This window comes from Arvicanthis niloticus, chromosome 17 (assembly GCF_011762505.2).
Source record: "Arvicanthis niloticus isolate mArvNil1 chromosome 17, mArvNil1.pat.X, whole genome shotgun sequence".
Classification (NCBI taxonomy): Eukaryota; Metazoa; Chordata; class Mammalia; order Rodentia; family Muridae; genus Arvicanthis; species Arvicanthis niloticus.
The window spans coordinates 44,347,379-44,368,427 of NC_047674.1; the positions used below are offsets into that span (position 1 = coordinate 44,347,379).

Below are 21,049 nucleotides of genomic sequence, written 5' to 3' on the forward strand. Positions count from 1 at the left end.
GCCAATCCTGGCTATTTACTTTGAGAGAAAAGATCTGAGTGGATGGTTTTCAGCTGACATTCATTCTAAAGCCAAGAAAAAAGCCAGGTTCAAAACTAAGTGTTTTAGTTAGAAGAGATGACAGAGGTTCTGGTTAGTCAACAAAATGATGGACTGGGTATTAGGACTATCTTGTACCTCACTGGTACAAATAGGCATAATTATGCTCTAATTGTATTTTGAGAGAAAAGTTTTATTTTAACAGGAAGGGTGATGTGTAGGAGGAGCTAAGGGGGAAGGAGTACTGAGAGGAAGAGATGGAGTAGGGAGAGGAGAAGATGAAGGAGAGGAGAAGCTAGGTGATGAGAGAGAAAGAGAGAGGGGACATGAAGGCATATGTTCACGTGTCTCCACCAGTCAAAGACAGTTTATATATCTGGGTTGGGTATTGGGTTACACTTCTGATTGAGCATTATGAAACTTATAAAGCCTTTGATTAACATTTAAAAAATGTATAAAAGCAAAAAAGAAAAGGGGGCATGGGATAGAGGTTTTCTAGGGAGGGGAAATGGGGAAAGGGATGGCATCTGAAATGTAAATAAAATACCCAATAAAAAATAAATAAAATAAAATATGTTCACATAAAAAAAGAAATTAGCTTAAAAATAAAAAGAGAGATGAGCTGAGAGGTTCAAATAATACAGAAGCTCACACTCTTTCTCACAACTGCATAAATAGTCTTAAGCTTCTGTCATGAAAAATCATTATGATGAACTCAGGATGCCCAAAGGAGACCCAAATAGATTCCTCTACAGAGGCTTCATAAACAAGCCTGAGAAGGTAAACAAGGATCAAAGCTTGGATACAAGCAAGAGAGAGGTGAGGGAATGCTTTCCTTCTCATCCACGGAAATTGTCTATCATTGCTTCAGGAGGTGAAGGCAGTCTTATAGATTCCTTCTCCCTTTTCTTCCAGAACAACACTCTCAGCCTCTCCCTCCCCCAAGTCTCTGCTCCACTCACTTTAACCAGATGGTAAATTTATTTCCAATGCACCTTGCTCCAGGATTCCTTTTGTCTAGATTTTACAAAAGGTCAACCTGACACTGCTGTATTACTTTACATCTATTCAGGTATTCTGTGCTGCCTAGGGAATGAGAAGAAGTGTGCTTTCTCTCTCTGGTGCATTCTTTTCTGGGGTAGACCCTTACTTTTAAGCAGATACTTATTTTTATCCAGAACCTACTTCCTGTTAGAGGGTCCATGGAGCTTGCAAGTGGAGAAGCCTCTATTTCTATGGCTGGAATCATTAATTGCGTTCAGGATGATTTATGGGTTAGCACTGTATATCAGTCTTCTCATGTATAATTATAAATCCAGCGTCACATTGCTAGGTAGGAATAAACCTACAACCAAAGGAAGGAGGAGAAGGGAAGGGTTTCAAGTTTCTTCAGTATCAGGTGCCTCCTCCCCTGAGTGATTTTTCCAAATCCATCCAAATGATAGCAATTCATCCTACAGTTGGAGGCTGTCACCCATCAGGAGTGTCTTGAGCAGCAGTGGCTTGTTAATAAAGAGATGTTGGTGATGTGAGAGTTGGTAGGAATATGGTTCCAAATACTCTTATGGGCAAACAAGAGTGATGACATCTATATAAAAGAAGCCATTCTCTAAATGAAGGCTAGACCTGACAAGATAAGGCACTTTCTCTTCAAGGAGAAAATTGTAGAGAGACTAATGGTGGACAGAAAATGAACTTGTGAAAAAGAATGGAAAGAAACTGATGGTGATGTGATGCCAGAGGGTTTGCTGTACTGATGTATGTTTGTGATTTGGGATGGTATGTTTAGGGATTACTAAAAGTTGACGTTCTAAAACACTTAAAACATTCCTAGAGAGCCTCTGCTTGAGGTCATCATCTCCATTTTTCTTAAGCCAGTGGGTACAATGACATTTACCCTCCATCTGTTGTGTGGTGGTTCAGATAAACGACAGGCAGAAGAAATCATTAAATTAGCTCAGGAGTATCTGTAACCAAGGCATTTCTCCTGCTCAGCTCAAGAGTCAACTTGATTTATAGCATGACTGGTATTGAATGATTTTGATGGATGACTTGAAACAATTAGAAATATAAGTAAATATCTCAAAACGGTGACAGATTTCATAAAGTATAGACTATGAATAGTTACATAGATAATAGAATTTAAGCTAGAAAAAATGAATGCACATATATTGAAAACGTCTTTGTCATCTAGATGTTCAAAATGATAGAAAACTTTAAATGTTCCCTCACTTTAAGAAATGTTATTAATGGAATATTGTTACTGTGACATTGATGTATGTACTTTGAGAATAGTTAACTTTTTTTTATGTCTACCAAAAATTGCACTGAAAGCCAATATGTACTTTGTATTCGTCGGTATATTTGATTTGTAGAACCCCTGTAGATGTGGGTTTTCTTTTTAAAATAATTTTAAATTGTGTGAGAGAAATAGAAATAGAGAAAATTTATTTGTTATATGTGTATGTTCATCTGCATGTGCAGGTGCGCTCACTCATGCATGCATACATGTGTGGAAGCCAGAAGTTAGCTTCAGATGTTTTCTTTAGTCTCTCTTCACCTTTGTTTTGGTGAGAAAAAAATTTTAAACATTATAGTCTGATCATGGTTTCCCCTCCCTCAACTCCTTCAAGATCCTCTCCACCTCCTGACCCACCTAACTTGATGCCCTTTCTCTCTCTCTCTTTAGAAAACAGACAGAAAAGCAAACACACACACACATGAACACACGCACACACGCATGCAAGCACACACACATATAAACTCAAAGACAAAACACAATAAACACACACACACCAGAAAAAAAACATAAAAAACTTAAAACCAGAAACCCTAATACATAAGCAAAAGATCAGGAAGACAAAATTGCCCAAACAAAATAATATCAGACAAAAAGTCTACAAAGATGCCATTGAGTTCACATACCCAACCGTTAACATATCCTATTTGTATCCTTGCAAACAGATATTATTTGGAGCTAGCTTCTTTATTAGAGGTGGGAGCCCATGTCCACTTTTCTCTCTCAGTGCTGGGACCCTCTCCGGCTTGAACCTTGGCAGGCCCTGTACATTATGCATTCCTATGTTTTTCAGTCCTGTTATGTTTGGAAGATGCTTTTGTTCTCTTGAAGTTGTGCATCTTCTCTGGCTCTTACATTCTTTCTGTCTCTTCATCATAGCTCTCTGAGCCCTCAGGCAAGGGTTTTTTACATATTTCATTGAACACAGGAAAACCAAGTTGATGTTTAGCTAGAACCTCCAACCCTATTGATTAGTGTTCGTGGTACTACATGCAACCAGAGGAGAAAGATAATCCCCAACCTAGCTACAAATTCTACAGTCTACAGTGGTGACCTTCTTGCATGATATATTGATTCACTGTTAGTACAAACATGAAAGTATCTAACCAACCACTTGCTAATTGGACTTAAGGCCCACTTCATGAGATGGATCCCATGCTTTACACTGAGACTTGAGAGGTCATGGCTATAGGGTAAAACTAAATATTATTGTTCTGCTAAAGAACATAGCAATAAAATGACTCCTATTGATATTCTGCTATACCCATAGTGATGTGTGCCTCTCATCCATCATTAAAGATGCTTTCCCTCACATTATGTATGAACTAACACAGAGACCCAAAATGGCACACTGTGCCAAGAAGGAGAGATTTTGGAACATCTGTGCTAAATAGGGTGTCTTCATCAAATCTACCTTAACTTTTTGAGAGAATCTCTCTCTAAACCCAGAACTCACCACTTCCACTAGACTGGTTGGACAGTGAGCCTCTATGATCTGCCTGCCTATACCCTCCCCTAAGCAATGGGGTTGCAAATGAACACTGATGCCCCCCACTTTTTATGTGGTTCTGGGGCTCTGTTCTCATGTCTTCACTCTTACACATCAATCACTTTATACATTGAGCTGTTTCCCTAGGCCCCTTTCTCCCTATAGATTTGCATTTTTTGATTTTTGCCTGTTCTGTTTGTCTGCATGAGTTTAACTGGCTGTTTCCTAACATCGAGCTCTGAAAGTTTTTGTGCATACAGGTGTACATGTACTGTGAACAGAGACAAGGGTGTGTTTTCTTACCACTAAGATTTACCAAGAGATATAGTGTTTGCCTAGAGTTCCTTAACAATAGCAGCACAGGCTATATAGTGAGTGGGGCATATATATAATTCTAAGTAACTAAATGCACCTTGGTGCTTATAAGGGAAAAATAACCACGAGTAAAAGATAGGGGAAGCAAATATAGGCTTTGAATCAAAATGGCTCCTAACTTATGGAGAGCTACAAGGAGAGTCAGGTGACTTGAGAATTTATGAAGATTTCTTCTCCTGGTGACTTAATGAAGTTCTGTAGGGAATCCTAGAGCATGGGATTTATAAACATCCTTGCGGTTGTTTGAGTAGGTATGGCCCCTATAGACTCATGTGATTGAATGTTTTGTGAATAGGGAGTGGCACTATTAGAAGGTATGACCTTGTTGGAGTGAGTGTGGCCTTATTGGAGGAATTGTGTCACTGTGGAGGTGGAGCTCTAAGGTCTTATATGTTCAAGCTATGCCTAGAATGGAACAGTCTTCTTATGTTACCTGTAGATCAAGATGTAGAACTCTCAGCTCCTTCTCTAATACCATGTCTGCCTGCATGCCACCATATTTCCCACCATGACCATAATGGAAGAAACCTCCAAAACTGTAAGACAGCTCCAATTAAATTTTGTTTTTCATAAGAGTTGCTGTGATCATGGTGTCTTTTCAGAGCAATGAACCTTAACTAAGACAGTCATCTATGTTATTTCTGTCTTTCTCTAACACTATATTGGCATTTTCCTCTCTAAAAGCCATGGTCTCTAAGGCCTATGCCTACTGTTTTCATGGTCTACCAACAAGGACATTACAACGTCATCAGTTCTAGATTTCCAAGGTTTTTCCAGTCCAGTAGCTCAGCCTGGGCCTTCATTGAGACTAAAAGAAACAGAGACTCCTTCTGTTTGGCCTTCAAGAACTACCCTAGTGCCATCTTGAATTTCTGTTTCCTCCAAAACTCAAGACATTAGGGAACTATGTCTTAAACTTGCTCAACGTGAGAAGAAAAAAACTGTCTCTCACTTTCCCCTCTGAAGAACCTGATGTAAAATCTGTCTTATAGACATTGTTCCATGATTTTCTTTCCAGAGGAGACAGACTTCAAAAACTGAAAAGATTGAAAGACTGAAATACGTCTAGAGAAATGTAAGATTTAATTACCCCCAGAGAGAGACAATTGACAGACAATGTATTTCTCTGACTCTACTTAAGAGGCAGCTCAGTTGCATGTTTAAAAACCCTCAGAAGCATTTGTTTTCCAAGGCTGGAAGCGTGGATGCCCCCTTCACACCTCTTTCTACCTTCTCCATCTGTACCCCGCTCGACTGCTGTGTCCTCATCCACACACCACCTCCCACAGGCTAAGCACTTTTGGAAAGTTCTGTTGTCTGCTCACCACCACCTCCACCACACGGACCTGATTTGAAAGCATCCATTTGTCTTCTATCCAGACAGAATTGTTCTATTCAGTAAAACCTTGCTTCTCTAATTCTCCTCAAATACACTAATAGTTGATATGATACTTTGTGTCTCCAAAATAAGGAGACATTTGAAAACTAAGTTGGTAAGAGTATGTGATGAGCTCTGAGGAACATTCCATAGGTATATTTTCATTTTTAATTATTTTTAAATTATTTTATGTGTTTTGCCTGCTTGGGAGTCAGTGGATCATGTGTGTGCAGTGCCTGTAGAAGACAGAAGAGGGCATCAGGTCCCCTTTAATTAAGTTACAGATGTGCTAGAAGTAGAACCCCGGTCCTCTGGAAGAGTAGCTTGTGTTTCTAAGTACTGAGTCACCTCTCCAGTATAAGATATGCTTTTAAACATATTTTACCTACTCTCCAAAGAGGCAGAATTCCAAGAAATTATTATTAATTTTTTTGTTCATTTATTGTCACACTCCAGTTTAAGCAAAGGGCCATTTCCACATCTTTGTGTCACCCTTCAGTATGTATTATTCTGGTGGAATTTTCCATGTTACAGTGACTATAACCAATAATCCTTCCAACTAATGCTTTTCTTCATTTATGTCACAAATTATTTTCCTGCAGGGATTACGTGATGAATCATGCTGGCTCACTAGCTTTGAACCACTTTAAATATATGCACACACACACACACACAATAAAAACTGAATGGAAGTGACTGAGAATTGATGAAGGTAATATTCTGAATAGAAGTATTAGTTACATTTTGTGTGTTTAATTAGCCACAGCTCTTTAAGAACTGGTGTAAATGTCAGGAGGTTTGTAATGTTGGCAGTTCAACTACACACACACAGAGAGAGGGGGGGAGAGGGAGGGATGGAGGGAGAGAGAGAGAGAGCTATTTGACAGCAGAAAAACAAGACAGAAGTAACTAATAGTCAAGGCAGACAGCTTGTAAATTAGATATAGGTCACTGTTTTAATTAACAATGCTGTTAGTTAGTGAGAAAACAACTACAACATGTGCCTTTAGGAATCCTGAATTTGTACCAAAAATAAATAAATAAATCTGCACCTAAAACTATTTTAAGAGTAACTTGTAAATAGACTAACTTCACAAATTGACAGGAAATAATCAAGCAATATACCGAAAAGTCGTCTTCTTCAATGAAACGGTACCATGTGGCTAGACTTTCTTATTATCCGGGAAGGAGGGTTAATGATAGGTAGTCTCAAAGGCCATTAGACAGAATTCAGGGCTAGCTGTTTCATGCCTCTTGGGTGATTTTTATACACATTTCTTTGCTCTTTTTAAAATGAAGTTAGCTGGTTGGTTATTTGTATGGGGGTAGATGGAAAGAGTAGGTGGTATCTGCCAGGGCACACAAGTGGAAGCCATTGAGAAACAGCAATAGTCATTTCTCTCCCTCCACCGTGTAGGTCCTATGGATTGAACTCATATTGTCTAGCTTGGTAACAAGTGCCTCTATCTACTGAAGCTTCTAACTAGCCCCTTCCTATTTAAGGAAACTAAGAAGTCTGCCCTATGTTTACCAAAAGGATATTTTGGTGAAACAGAAGAACTCCTTCAAGACAGATGATAAAAAAATATTTAGCGTTGTCTGTGGCTCTGTGGAAGACTGTCAAAGCCGACCTGCTAGCTGCTTCAGTAGAGAAGGATAGTTCCAGGATTAGTAACTACAATTTTACTGTTACCTTTTCTCCAAGGAGATCAAGTACTTTGAATATTAGCCACAAACCTACACACAGACATTTACATATCATTTAAATAAGTGGTGGACAATATAGTTCAGACAAGTGAAAACTGATTTAACCTAAGATCAGACAGTAAGGCGGGAGGAGCTGTCTCACAAGTGTTAAAAAAAAAATTTGCCTCTAACCTCAATTATTCTGTGTGACTGTTTGAAGTCCTTTGGATCGTTTCAACAGAAGAGAGCTTTAACTCATGTGAAAATAACATATGAAGACCTTACATAGAGGCTGATCTAGAGAATGCATGGCCAGCACATGGGGATGCTGAATCCTAGCCAACTGGGCATGAACACAGTCCTCCTTACAAGACTATCCCATGGTTTGATCACTGGCAGTGACTTTACTGAACATTTCATCTAGATAATCAGAGGTTCCGTGTAGCTGTAAGGAACAGTAGATGTACCCCATGTCCACTTTGCCCCATTTCCCCAAAGGGAAAAACTGCCATATAATATTACAACTAAGACAAAAGTATTGATAGAATTCTTGGGTCTTACTCAGGTTTCTCTAATTTGACATTGTTTGTAGGTATCACAAGTAGAGGCTTAGGTACTTATGGCAACAATCTAGGTTCCAATCATTTCCGTTGTCTTGAGGATCTCTGGGCTTCCTCTGTGTGTGTGTGTGTGTGTGTGTGTGTGTGTGTGTGTGTGTGTGTGTGTGTGCACATAAGTGCATCTCTACATCCCTCCTCTCTCTCTCTCTCTCTCTCTCTCTCTCTCTCTCTCTCTCTCTCTCTCTCTCTCCCTCCCTCCCTCTCTCCATGTTCTGAGGACAGAACTCAGGCCCTTTTATAACAGAACCTCCCCTCCTTCCCTTCGCCCACCCCTTCCCTGCAACCCAACTGAGCAACACTAGTCTCCATTTCTACACTGCTTTTATTTTTTTTAAGGGTGATTATAAATGGGACAACGGTGTGTAACCTGCTAAAATCCTCTATGCAACATCACTCCCTAGTGATGTTTTTTCCAACTGTAAGTATCAGTTGCCTCATTGTTGAATAGTATCCATTGGTGTGACTGTACCACACATAGCTTCTTTAATGTCCTTACAGTGAAAGATAGCTGATCTGTCTCAGCCTTCAGTCCTGAGTAAACCTGCTGTCATCATTCATGACTGAGCTTTTGTCTAATCATGGTTTTATTTCTGTAGCCCAAGAACACAATAGTTACTGTGTATCAACCCTATGCTACTTTAATAAGAAGGTACCAATCTGCATTCTGGAGATCCTATTTTCACCTTTGCCAGCACTGTGTGAGTGACTCCACTGACCCAGACTCCTCAACACTTTTTGCTGTGTCTGATTGTTATAACTATTTCTTTTTATTTTAACAACACTGAGTGCTATGTAATAATTTCTCATTGAGGTTTTAATTAGCATTTCCCTGGTGGATAGTAATACCAAATATTATTTTTAGTGTGTCCTTGTCACCTGTTTCTTCTCATATATATGTATATGCATGCATGTATGTATATATGTATATATATGTGTGTGTGTGTGTGCTGTATGTATATACATATATATGTTATATGTATTTATATCCAATATATATTTTGAACATCTTAGTGATTCAATAATGTCTTTTGACAATCTTGTAATTAAGGTTTTTACATAATATTGTTAAATTTTATATTTTTATTTTTTTATGTCTTCTAAATACTGGTTCCTCATCAGAATCATGGCTTGCAAGTATTTTCTTCTAGTCTATAATTGACCTTTTTGTTTTCCAACCTAAGCTTTATCCAACCAAAGTTTTAGTTTTGATGGAGCGTTAGTCTGCTTCTAATTTAATGCCAAGTCCAATAACACTTTTCTTGGTTCAAATATATAAAAATTTCTGTTGTACTTCTAGTTTACTTATTATTTAATAATTTCATGCAATGTATTTTCATTATAATCCATCCCCTTAACCAACTCTTCCCAAATCCTTCCCCTGTTCCTTAGTCACCCAGCTTCATGTTCTTTCACTCTTAAAGACAGACGGAAACAAAACAAAACATGGAGTCAGGCTTGTGTTGGCCAGCTACTCCTGCTCATGGAGCCTTGTCCTGGAGAGGGGTTAAGATGCCCAGTATCACTCCCCTGAAGATGGCTGATTTAACCCCCCTCATCAGCCATCAGTTGCAAAAAGCTTCTTGCTAGGGTAGGAAATTTTGTCCACTTCCGTTACCTTCCTTCTTTAGTGCTGACGATTTGTCCAGCTTGAGCTTGTGCAGGTCTTGTGAACGGTTTTCACCGCAAGGTTTATGGTTTTAATATTTATGTCCTTTTGAGACAAGGTCTCACTGTGTAGCTCTGGCTGGCTTGGAATTACCTTTGAAGACTAATCTGGTCTGGAATTCACAGAGATCTGCCTACCTCTGCCTCCCAAGTGTTGGGATTGAAGTTGTGTGCAACTACAACTGGCTTAAGCACATGATTCCTTATCGGTGATTCCAGTGTAAATCGTGAGGTTATATGTTTGGGATTCCTGCTTCCTTCCCTTCCCTTCTTTTTCTTTCCCCTCCCCATCTTCCCCTGCTTACTCTACTCTTCTCCTCCCTGCTTACACTTCTGTTCTTCCCTCCTTCTTTTCTTCCTTATATCTTTCTTTCCTGTCTATTAATATGACTTGAAAGACTGTTCTTCCTATACTGATTCACTTTTGTACCTTTCATAAAGATCAGTAGAGCATAGCTACAAGGTTCTATTTCCAAGGTCTCAAGTCTTACCCACTACTCTGGATATCTGTCCTTCTGCAAATACTACACAATCATGGTCACTGGAGCCATAGACTTTAATGTTCTATAAAGCAATTTTGTTCATCTTTACCAAACTGCTTTAAAATGTCAAAGGCAAGTACATTTCCATACCATTGGAAAAAATTGTGCCTCCCCAGGAAGGTTTTCTGAGATCTGCACAGGACTCATTTATATTAGCTAGTGTGGTTAACAAATCTGGTCTTTATCTATTTAATTGAGTCTTCCCTTATTTCTTTCATTAATAGTTATTTTTTAATCTTCACGACATATAAGTTAATTATGTGTTCTGTTAAGTACATGTCTAAATGTTCTTTTTGTTTGGAATGGCTGTAAATAATACCACATTGAGAATTTGGGTTGCAGCATGCTCATTGTACATGGCAGGATTTTGTGCAATGTGATTGACTTCTGTATGGATGAGTTTTCTATACCAAAAAACAGAGACGACTCCTTGACATGTTGTGTTGTAGACAATCATGTACTGGGATAGTACAGACCACTTCTAATTGGCTTTCTAACCTGGATCTTTTACTTACTTAATTTGCTTCATTCCAATGAGTATAATGTATAGAAAAATCTTTAATTAGAAGGATGAATATAGACATCTTGCCTCACCCTGATTTTAGAAAATAGCGTTTAGTTTTTCACCATTAAATATGTTAACTGGGTGGGGTGGGGGGGCATTGTAGAACATGTTTATCAACTTAATGATGTTAATCACTCTCTCTAAATTGCTGAAATTTTTATAAGAAATAGATGCCAAAGGCTTTCCCTGAATTCATTGATATACTTATGTGACTTTTTATCTTCTTTAGTTTGGTGATATAATAATGCAGTCCGTGAGATGGATTCAAACACTGAACCAACTTTATGTACCTTGAATAAATCCTACTTGGCATATTTTTTTGACATACTAATGGATTTGGTTTCTTAATTTTTATTGAATTTTTATATCTAATCTAATGAGGGATATTTGTTCATAAGTTTAGTTTTTTTTTTTTTTTCAATTAACTTTAGCCATGCATAGTTTGAATGCCTGTAGTCTAAGCTGTCCCGAAAGATATGGCAGGAAAATGGCTTTAGCCCAGGAATTTAAGGTCAGTCTGGACACCTTAGCAAGATGCCATTTTTTAAAGTATAGAGTAGAGTTTATTCAGGGCGTGGGGAAGGGAGTTAAGAGAGCAGCAGAGGCAGATAAAGGCAGAGAGAGAGAGAAAGAGAGAGAGAGAGAGAGACTGGCCATGAGCATGTGGAAAGAGAGGGGTAAGGGAATGGGGAGAGAGCAGGAACAGGAAAGCAAGAGTAAGAGCACGACGTCATTTCTTTAAAAAGTGAATTAGGTGTAGGGCTTCTGTTGACACATGTCTCTAGTCCCAGCATTCAGGAGGTAGAACAGCAGGCATCACAAATTTAAAGCCAGCCTGGGATTAATAATGTGCTCCAAACCAACATGGTTTATCCACAAAGAACTTGTCTCAACAGGGAAAACAGAATTAGGAATGCTTTGTATTTTCTGGAAGAAACTATGTGAAGCTGGAGCAGGAAAATGGAATTTTTGTTGTTGTCTTCTGTAGTCTATAAAATATTATATGGAACTGTCATGACTCTTCTCTGTCTATTTGGTTGGTTTGAACACTGAAATTTTCTGGCCTAGACATGGCTTTTTCAAAAGTTTTTTAATTATGGGTTCAATCTTTGATAGACTATAGAACTATTCAGATTATTCCTTCTTGTGCTTTCATGGCTTCCATTCAATTTTCTGAATTGACAAATTTATCAGCACACCATTGTTTCTAGCATCTCTACCATTTTTATTTCTTATTAATTATTTTATTCATTTATATTTCAAATGCTATCTCCCTTCCCAGTTTACCCTCTACAACCCCCTCATCCCACCCCCTTCCCCTTATCCTCTATGAGGGTGCTCCTCCACACCCACTCCTGCCTCGTTACTCTACCATTCCCCTATGCTGGGACATCGAACCTCCACAAGACCAAGGGTCTCCCCTTCCACTGATATCAGATAAGGCCATCTCTGCTACATTATGTATCTGAAGTCCTGGCTCCCTCCATGTATACTCTTTGGTTGGTGGTTTAGAACCTGGGAGCTCTGAGGGGTCCAGTTAGTTGATATTGTTGTTCTTCCTATGGGGTTGCAATTCCATTCAACTCCTTCAGTCCTTCCCCTAGCTTTCCTTCTTTATCATTTTAATAGCTTCCTTTATTTTTTAAAATTATAATATAATTACATAATTTCTCCATCCCTTTCCCCTCTCCAAACCCTTCCATATTTGCTCCTTTTTCAAATTCATGATCTCTTTTTTATTATTATTATATGCATACATGTATGTATATATGCTCAGACTTACTTGTATGCAGGTTTTCAGGATTGATCATTTGGTACTAGAAAACAAATTTGTTTGCTCTCCATGGGAAAGAATATTTCTCCTACTCTTTGCATCCCTTTGTCACCTGTAGTTCCTTGTGCAACATTGAGACCTTATGTGCTTTTCCTTATCCTTTTTCAGTTTGTGTTTAGACAATTGTGTTGTTAAGACTTTCTGTGTCTATGAGTCACACAATAACTACCATAGCATAATAACCCTAAGGGTCCAATAGTGCTATGGAAAGCTTCTGCTGTGCCCTAAAGGTGGAGCCTACTGCCTTAACCCTCTTAGGGTAAACAAGTCCTTATTTGGTGAGGAGGCTGGGCTTGCCAGTAGCCCGATCTCTTGTCATGGGTATCAGCCTATGGTGGAGCGGAACGTAGTATGGGCTGATGGGCAGTCCACTGGAGGCTACTTAAGCTGCACTCGAGGGAGGCACAGGGGCACACCCTTGATGCTGTAACTGAAAGTCATTCTTGAGTAAAACTGTCACTGGAAGGAACTGGTGTGCTAGTCTTTCTTCCCTGCTAGTCAGGGTGGTCGGCGCGGCACATAGTGCCACACATACTTTGGCAGTAACCAACAGCTCTCTAATTGAACTTAAGACTTGCTCAACAATAAGGAAATCATGTCCAATACTGGAAACCTAGCTAATTACTCAGTGCTAGTGTAAGGATCGATGATTTGCCCAAGAATGATACCAAGGACTCAAATAGTATGTAAATGCAAAGAGTGTTTTATTCTGCAGAAGTTCAGCATGCTGGGGTCTCCCATTCCCAGAATAAGGAAACAACCAAATGAGCTCTCAGGCCTGATTTAAAGCACATTAGGGGATTCTGGGGCAGGTAACCTTTATCTTGCTCCATCTCTAAAGACATTCCATTACCTGGGCTTGGGGGCTGGAAACTGTTGCTGAGAAATTCTGGGATAGGTGAGTTTTATCTTACTCTATCTCTAGGCATTCCAGAACCATTACTAGGGTGTGGGGGCTGGACCCTGGGCTTTTTTCTAGTAACTGACTTGCTTGGGCTTGCCTGGACTTACCCAGTTCTTAGGCCTGCTCTGGTGGACTGCCAATTTGAAACCTATCATGGATCTGGGAGAAAAACCTACAACCACTACTTTATGAAATGAGCATAAATAGATTCTAAATAGTTGTCTTTATAACCACAAAAAAGTGTAACCTTTATGCTCATCAAGAAAACTTTTCTTTACAACAGATGGAAACCACTACAGAACACCGTAACCAATCAAACTGCAGAGTTATGGGGCTCACGTTTTACATATACATCTACAAAACACTTCCTCACCTAAGAACGGGTAACATCTCTGCACAAGAAGGGATGAAAAGCTTATAAGAGCCAGAGGATAAGGGTGTTTGCTGTGGGATTGCATCCCATTACCATCAGTCCATAAAGACTCCTTATTGATATTTCACAGCCACCATGTCTATGGTGACATCCTCTATTACAGTCCTGAGATTTGTGGTTTCTATCAGCCTACAAAAGATTTTATCATTTTTTTAATTTGTTTTCCTAGAATCAGCTTTTGTTTCATTAATTTTCTGTTAAGTTTATTATTATTTTATTACTTTATTATCATATATATATATGTTTGCATTCTTCAGAATAATTTTATTCTTCTGTTCTATTCACAGCTGTGGTTTACCTGTACATTTTGATAGGTTGTATTTTCATTCTCTTTCAGTTATTTATGTTTTGTAATTTTCATTGAGGTTTTATTTTAACAAATAAAATACATAAAAGTATATTTTAATTTTTTCCATGTTTTTAGAGTTTGCTTGTCTTTTTACCATCGATTTATAAGTGAATTCCATTATAAACTGACAATATAGTCTACGTGATTTTATTATTTTCAATGCTGAAGTCTGCTGATAGCGTAGAACATGATTTATGTTGAACTTTTTAAATGAACAAAAGAATGACATCAAAACGTTTTTAACATAAAACTCTATATTCTGTTGCCTTTGTGGGAGATGCGAATCTCTATCTTGATCCCATTTCATTTTCTTGTTTGTATATTATTTAGACTTGCTGACTTTCTGTTCACTAGTTCTGTTCTAGTGTTTCACAGTAAAGGGGCTAGTGGTGCCCCCAAATATGATTACAGATTTTTTTGTTCTCTATTCAGTTCTACCAGTTTTTGCTTCACAAAGAAAGCATGTTGGCATTTTCCCCTAATCTCTTTTTAAAACAAAACAAAACCATAAAGCATATGGCCATATTCCTGATCAATGGGCATTAAATAACAACCTTGTAGACATAAGCTATCCTGCCTCACTGCAGCATAGAAATGGAGCAGTGACCTCAGCATTTCTCTTCTTAGGAACTATGTTCTTATATCTGCTGGTGTTATCTCTTTACCTGAGACATCAGCATCATTATATGGCTGTGCTCATGGGATGAGGCCACACATCAAGATTTGTGGAAAGAGTATCCTCTATAATGCAATCTCTCACAACTGGAGTACCAACTTCCTGACAGAAGAAAAGAGTTTGAGGAAAGAGTAATGGTGGGGTCTGCTAATAAACTTTGTTGTGCACAAGTTTAGCTAAATGGACATTTTATACTAGAACGTGGTTTGTATATGTTGGAAAATACGCTACTGAAAACATGATGTGCTGGGTGGTAGTGGTACACATCTTTAGTCTTTCGGGAGATTAAAGGGGATTGGCCAGAGGCAGAGACTGGTGAATCTCTGTGAGTTTGAGACCAGCCTGGTTTACAGAGCCAGTTCCAGAACAGCCAATAATACACAGAGAAACAAAAGTGACTACGTACAGATGACCAAACCTATGGTCATAAACACCAACAGTGATGATCTGTGGGTTTTATTTACCTTAGTTTTGTTGTTGTTGTTGTTGTTGTTGTTGTTGCTGTTGTTGTCTAGAGTCTTTTGCTTGTTTGTTTGTTTGTTTGTTTGTTTGTTTTGAAGTAATAGTGAGTAATAACTCTATGGGGGACTCATCTGTCATTGTGAAACATCCTTGTGAGTTCCTTAATTCAGAATAATAGGCAAATAGAATGCTGTGTCTCTCTGGGGCATTTCAAATGCATAGCAGATCATGGCATGCTCTAAAGACATGTTTGCATAAAGCATGTACAAAAGTCTACTTTTCATGAGTTTGTTAACAACTTTACCTTATTGGGAAATGGGTTGGAACTTTGATATTTCTACAATCTATACGTCTGTGATATTAGACAGCTTATATAAAAACCATGAATTAATTTTATAATCCATCCTTTATAATAAAGGTGGATAATATGCATTGTCTACATTATAAATAAGGACAATCCTTGTCTTCAAACAAGGAAAGTAGTTCCCTTTTCAAAACAAGCCAAGTTTAATAAACAGCTCATGTGTCCCTATTGGGACAAATGACTTTGTAAGACTTACTCCAGAATTATTTTCTTTTGCAAATCCCCTCTGCCTTCTTCATTCTGTGATTGACTGTTTAAGAGCTGCTACCATTGGCCTTTCCCCGGGGTCAACTCACAGCACTTCCTAAATAATCTCCAAGTCATTTTGCTGGAGCAGGTGTTGTTTTCCAGGCAGCCATTGCCAAAGGGCAGCATGATAATTAACAAGCTTCAGATCTGGAGGATTCTAGGTCTCACTTCTGACAGACAGCGAATGTATGTATCACACGCAGAGTTCTTCTTCTGAAACTGCCTGTGTTTTAAAGGGAGTCTGACACTATAACAAAAGGTTGAATACTCCTAAACCTTACTTCTTGTCCTCTGAGACCAACTCTTAAAGATTTAGGGATTATGCCATTCCCTGCAGCACCATGAAGCTCTATATCTATAGAACTTCCCATTGTATTTCTCTGTTCACTTTTTATTTCATGTTACCAAAGTTAAAGCTAGCTACACTATATATCCCTAGTGAGAAAACATTCCTACTCAAACTGCGTGATTCCTATTAAAACTGACATTTTTCACACTGTTAGAGACTTGAGGAGGCACACACGCCACGATAGGAGACCAGACACAGAAAATAGGAGGCTTTGATAATCTTCACACTGGTTTTGTGGAGAAGAGATGTTCTTTACACATCAACCAGATGTGCCAAGCACAGGCCCTAAAGGTGAAGAAATATTCACGCAATGTCTTAAGAGTTGGTTGTTACTCTGTAATGCTTCTCTCTGACATGTCTGTTCTGATATCTTAGGAGTTCGTGATGATCGTTGTCTTTGGCTTGGAGTTCATCATTCGAATCTGGTCCGCAGGTTGCTGTTGTCGTTATAGAGGATGGCAAGGGAGACTGAGATTTGCTCGAAAGCCTTTCTGTGTTATAGGTGAGTATCAAAGTCCAGGATTTATGATTTATGGTACTGAACTAACTCTCTCCTCTCCTCTCCTCTCCTCTCCTCTCCTCTCCTCTCCTCTCCTCTCCTCTCCTCTCCTCTCCTCTCCTCCCCTTTCTCTCCTTTCTCTTTCTCTCCCCTCTTTTTCTCTTTCTTTCCTCTCCTCTCTCCCTCTCCCACTTCTCTCTCTCCCTCTCCTCTCCTCCCCTCCCCTCTTCTCTCCTCTCCTCTTCTCTCCTCTCCTCTCCTCTCTTCTCCTCTCCTCTCTCCTTTCTCTTTCTTCTCTCCCTCTCCCACTTCTCTCTCTCCCTCTCCTCCCCTCTCCTCTCCTCTCCTCTCCTCTCTCCTTTCTCTTTCTTTTCTCTCTCTCTCTCTCTCTCTCTCTCTCTCTCTCTCTCTCTCTCTCTCTCTCTCTCTGCTGATTACCTCTGCAATATGCCACCAGGTTATATTCAAATGATTCAAATAGGCATCAGTTCATTATTCCCACTGAACACTTACTCTGTAGCATACATTGACAGCACAAGTGTGCCTTTGAAAACTTTACATCTGACCATAAACTCTACACTCTGAAATAGGATTTCCCCCACACCTACCCCACGGTTCCAAAACAGTGCATTTCTCTAGCTTCTGTATTTCCAGAAGGGACTCCATTCTGTTGAGATTCCATTTGAAATGATGTCTCCTGATGAAAATGTTATAGAGTCCTGTGGAGTTAAGACCTGGCACCTTTCAGTAACAATATTTAAAATCCTATCATAAAACTGACAACTGTGCATATCAAAGCTATTATTAGACAGCTAAATTTGCTTTTCTTTTTCTTTTGCCCTTCTCACTTACTGAGCAACCTTTCAAATCCAAAACTCTGGAAGTACTTGAATGTGGTTTACTCCAGTTATTTCCAGGAAGTCAGGTTTAATTTATAGGATAATTTACCCTCTTGTTTGGGGAGTGAGGAATTGTTGAGTAATCTCCTTGATCTCATCCCTTAATCCTGCTCCCTATGGTGAGAGCCCCAGTGTGCTTGCCAGTAGAGTTCCCCAGCTCTTCAGGAGCTGCTAACACCAACTTCTCTCATATACAAAATTAAGCTTCTTTTAAGCTGGTGGCATCTCACAACACCATAGAGCAAAGCACTGAACATTTGATTCCAACCCCTGCCCCCCCAAGAAGGGGTCTTTCTCCTTCTGAATTCTCTACTCAAACAAGTAGAGAAAAATTCTCTACTCAAACAAGTTGGGAAAAAAATATCACTTGATGTGAAACTACTTTCAAAACAAGGACTCTCTGTCCCATGAGAGACCCAAACAGAACAACTCACAAAGCAGGTGGTTGGCCAAGATTCACTCAACTTTTATAGTATAAGGTCCGTTCATGGATGACTGCAGGAATGTTCCAATCCAGATGTTAAAACCAATTAAGAGTTGGTTGTGTTCCAGTTCCAAAGGCAATGCCCATGTATTTCTGTTCTTCAAGCTAGAAAGGATGTTCTTTCCCAAATGCCTGCTGCCTCTTGATAACTCTTTCCAGCCATGGATGCATCAACACACAGTAGCCTTGTAAAAGACAGATCTTTCTCTGTCTGTTTCAGATCTTTGAAGGTCTTTCTCAGAAAGTAATCTTCTGCTCCCCATCATCTTACTTGCCTGGGTGCTCCTATCAATGGTTACCTTGTAGATCTAATATCTGAATAATCTGAGTTTTGTTAACTTTGGGGAATTTTTGTTTAAGTGGACATTTTACAGCTAGAAGATTAACTGCTTTGTAAGTTGACGTGGATAAATATATAATGAATTCCCATTAGAACATAGATAATATGTCTACTTGCAGCGAAAGTAATCGTGCATGTATTCTGTTTAATGTCTATGTGACAGTTGGATCTGTGTTTCAACCTAATTGATGTAATACTGAAATATATTCAAATGTGGACTATTGGTATTAGATCCCTGGATTCATCCCACATAGATGTATCAAATGTCACCTACTGAAGGCAACAGCTATACCTCATTATTCTTGAGACCCTTCCTAGATCTCTTTAGGGGGTCCATAAAAATGCTGTGTAATCTGCTAAAAATGATGAAGTCAGATCTATGGTACCCTTGTTCAACCAAATCTACATGGCTGAATGCAGAAGGGGATATTGTACCTTTCTCACCTATCTGTGATATGCATTCTGAACATGAAAGAGTCTGAAATACACCAAAGCTTATTAATACTTCATATGTTTGAAAAATTGGGTACTCTGAATACGCCAAATACTTCTTTTTGAAATCTTGAACATTTAAGACTATAATGTCAAAATGACTGCTCTCCTGTTATGTCTTCTAAGTGGGAAATGTTTTCTCTAGGTATACTCAGCTTTAGCTATCAAGTTGGCACAGCCAAGTTATCTGTCAGCATCTATTGGGGATCACTTCAATCAGATTGGCCTATGGCAATCTGTGGGGCATTATCTTGATCGATTTTGATACAGGAGGAACCAGCCCACTGTGAGCAATGCTAGCTCTGGGCAGGTGGACCTGGACTGTATAGGAAAGCAAGCTAAGACTGAGTAAAATAGCAAGCTAGAAAGCATAGTTCTTCCATGGTTCTTACCTCAGTGCCTGCTTTGAGTTTTGGCCCTGAGTTCCCTCAGTGATGGATTGTGAACTGGGAGTCATAATGCAAAGCAAAACCTTTTATCTTCAAGTTGTTTGTGGCCAGTGTTTGTCAGAGTAATTAAAAACTCAGCAATGAGGACACTTCGCATTGGAAGCAAACAGAAGCTACAACCATGGTCAGACCTTGCATAGTACTAATCCTTTTTTACCATTGGGATACCATTTGATAGAGGTCCTGTGAGCTGATTCCAGAGACTGAAATTTCCCTTTTCTGAACCACCAAAGGTCAGTTAATTAAAGAAACCATTGTCCACTTGTGTTTAGAAAACATGTTGCAAATATTTAACGTTCTAAGAAAAACAACTTGGGCATTTTTTAAAAATCAAAACTTTTCTTTCATCACTGTTCTTTAATATTTTGCTTAGTTTTGATGGCTTCCTCTAAAATTTGACAAGATTGTATCTAGAATGGCAAATCCCTTTCTTACCCTTACATGTTCAACCAGCTCCAACCCTAAGATTCTGCTGTGAAAACCTTCCTCCAGCTTTGGCCAATCCCTGCAGTCCTGCCTCCAAGAGTTAAGCACATTTGTAGTAACTACCTGGCTTGGCTTTCTTTTGAATTTTCTATATCCCATCATAAATGCCTCCTTCTATAACATGAGTAGGGAAATTTGTGAATCACTTCCAAGACTGGTATCACAACCATTCATTTTTATCCAACTTTTCTTAATGGCCTATTGGAGAATTGCAAACAGTATCAAAGGCTGGTACTTAGATCACACTCAACTTCAAATGCTGGCTATTTTTGGATTCCTGAGTGACTACTTTTAAAAAACAGTCATAATGGGGCTATAATTTTTTTTTCAGTCTTTAAGTGTGTCTCAGTGCAGCAGAAAACTCCAGCCTGTTAATAATCTTGGATCTATATTTGATGTTAAATGTAGGTTGACTTCCTATCACTGTTCTAACAGTTTCCTGCAGTCCTTCCAGAAGAGAACGAAGAGAGTTAACCACAGCTCAGATGTTTCCTGCAAACTAAGCATGTCTCTCTTTCACTTGCAATAACAGCTCCTTGGAAGAGTGACAGCTAGTGTTTTGTTGTTGTTGTTTTGGCTTTAGTTTGTTTGTTTCTAGAAAACATGGCCAGCTTCTTACTTGGCTAAAAGAAAAATAGAAGACGATTGTATCAACCACATGGCTAAGGCTATTAAATACATCTATGATTTCATCATATCATAAGGCAAGTTAAGTTGTTAATGCATTCGCAAGTTAGAACAGAGACTCAGAACTGCCACTGGCTCCCAAACTAAAGATTCTTATTTGCTGCATCTCTGCCATCCCCACCTTTTACTGGAATAGACCTGTTCTTGACCCGAGTCATTTTCAGTACCTTCAAAGCTTTTTAATCCCCTTTAGTAGAAACTTCTCGCACAGGCTATTGCCTAAGAGTCATGCATTCTGCAACTTCTCCCAACTAAGTGTTCATGTTCTTCCATAACACACAGGTTCTTTCCTATGGTCAGCTGGGGACAGTTAAAACCTATTCAATCAAATACTATTACTTTCTAGTAGCATTATTTACTGAGGATGGCTACATGCTACATGCTACCTCAAACACCTTAGAAATATTAAATTATTAATCCTAATCAAATATTATA

At 38.9% G+C, this 21,049-nt stretch overlaps 1 protein-coding gene across 3 annotated transcripts in view; it reads left to right on the forward strand.

Annotated features, from left to right (window-relative positions):
- Window positions 1-21,049, forward strand: part of Kcnq5 (potassium voltage-gated channel subfamily Q member 5) — a 539,505-nt gene that overhangs the window by 382,661 nt on the left and 135,795 nt on the right. For all 3 annotated transcript variants that reach the window (XM_034521402.3, XM_034521404.3, XM_034521405.3), the window contains exon 3: window positions 16,654-16,780. In XM_034521402.3, the coding sequence (XP_034377293.1) occupies window positions 16,654-16,780 (127 nt within the window). The remainder of the gene's footprint in view (window positions 1-16,653; window positions 16,781-21,049) is intronic.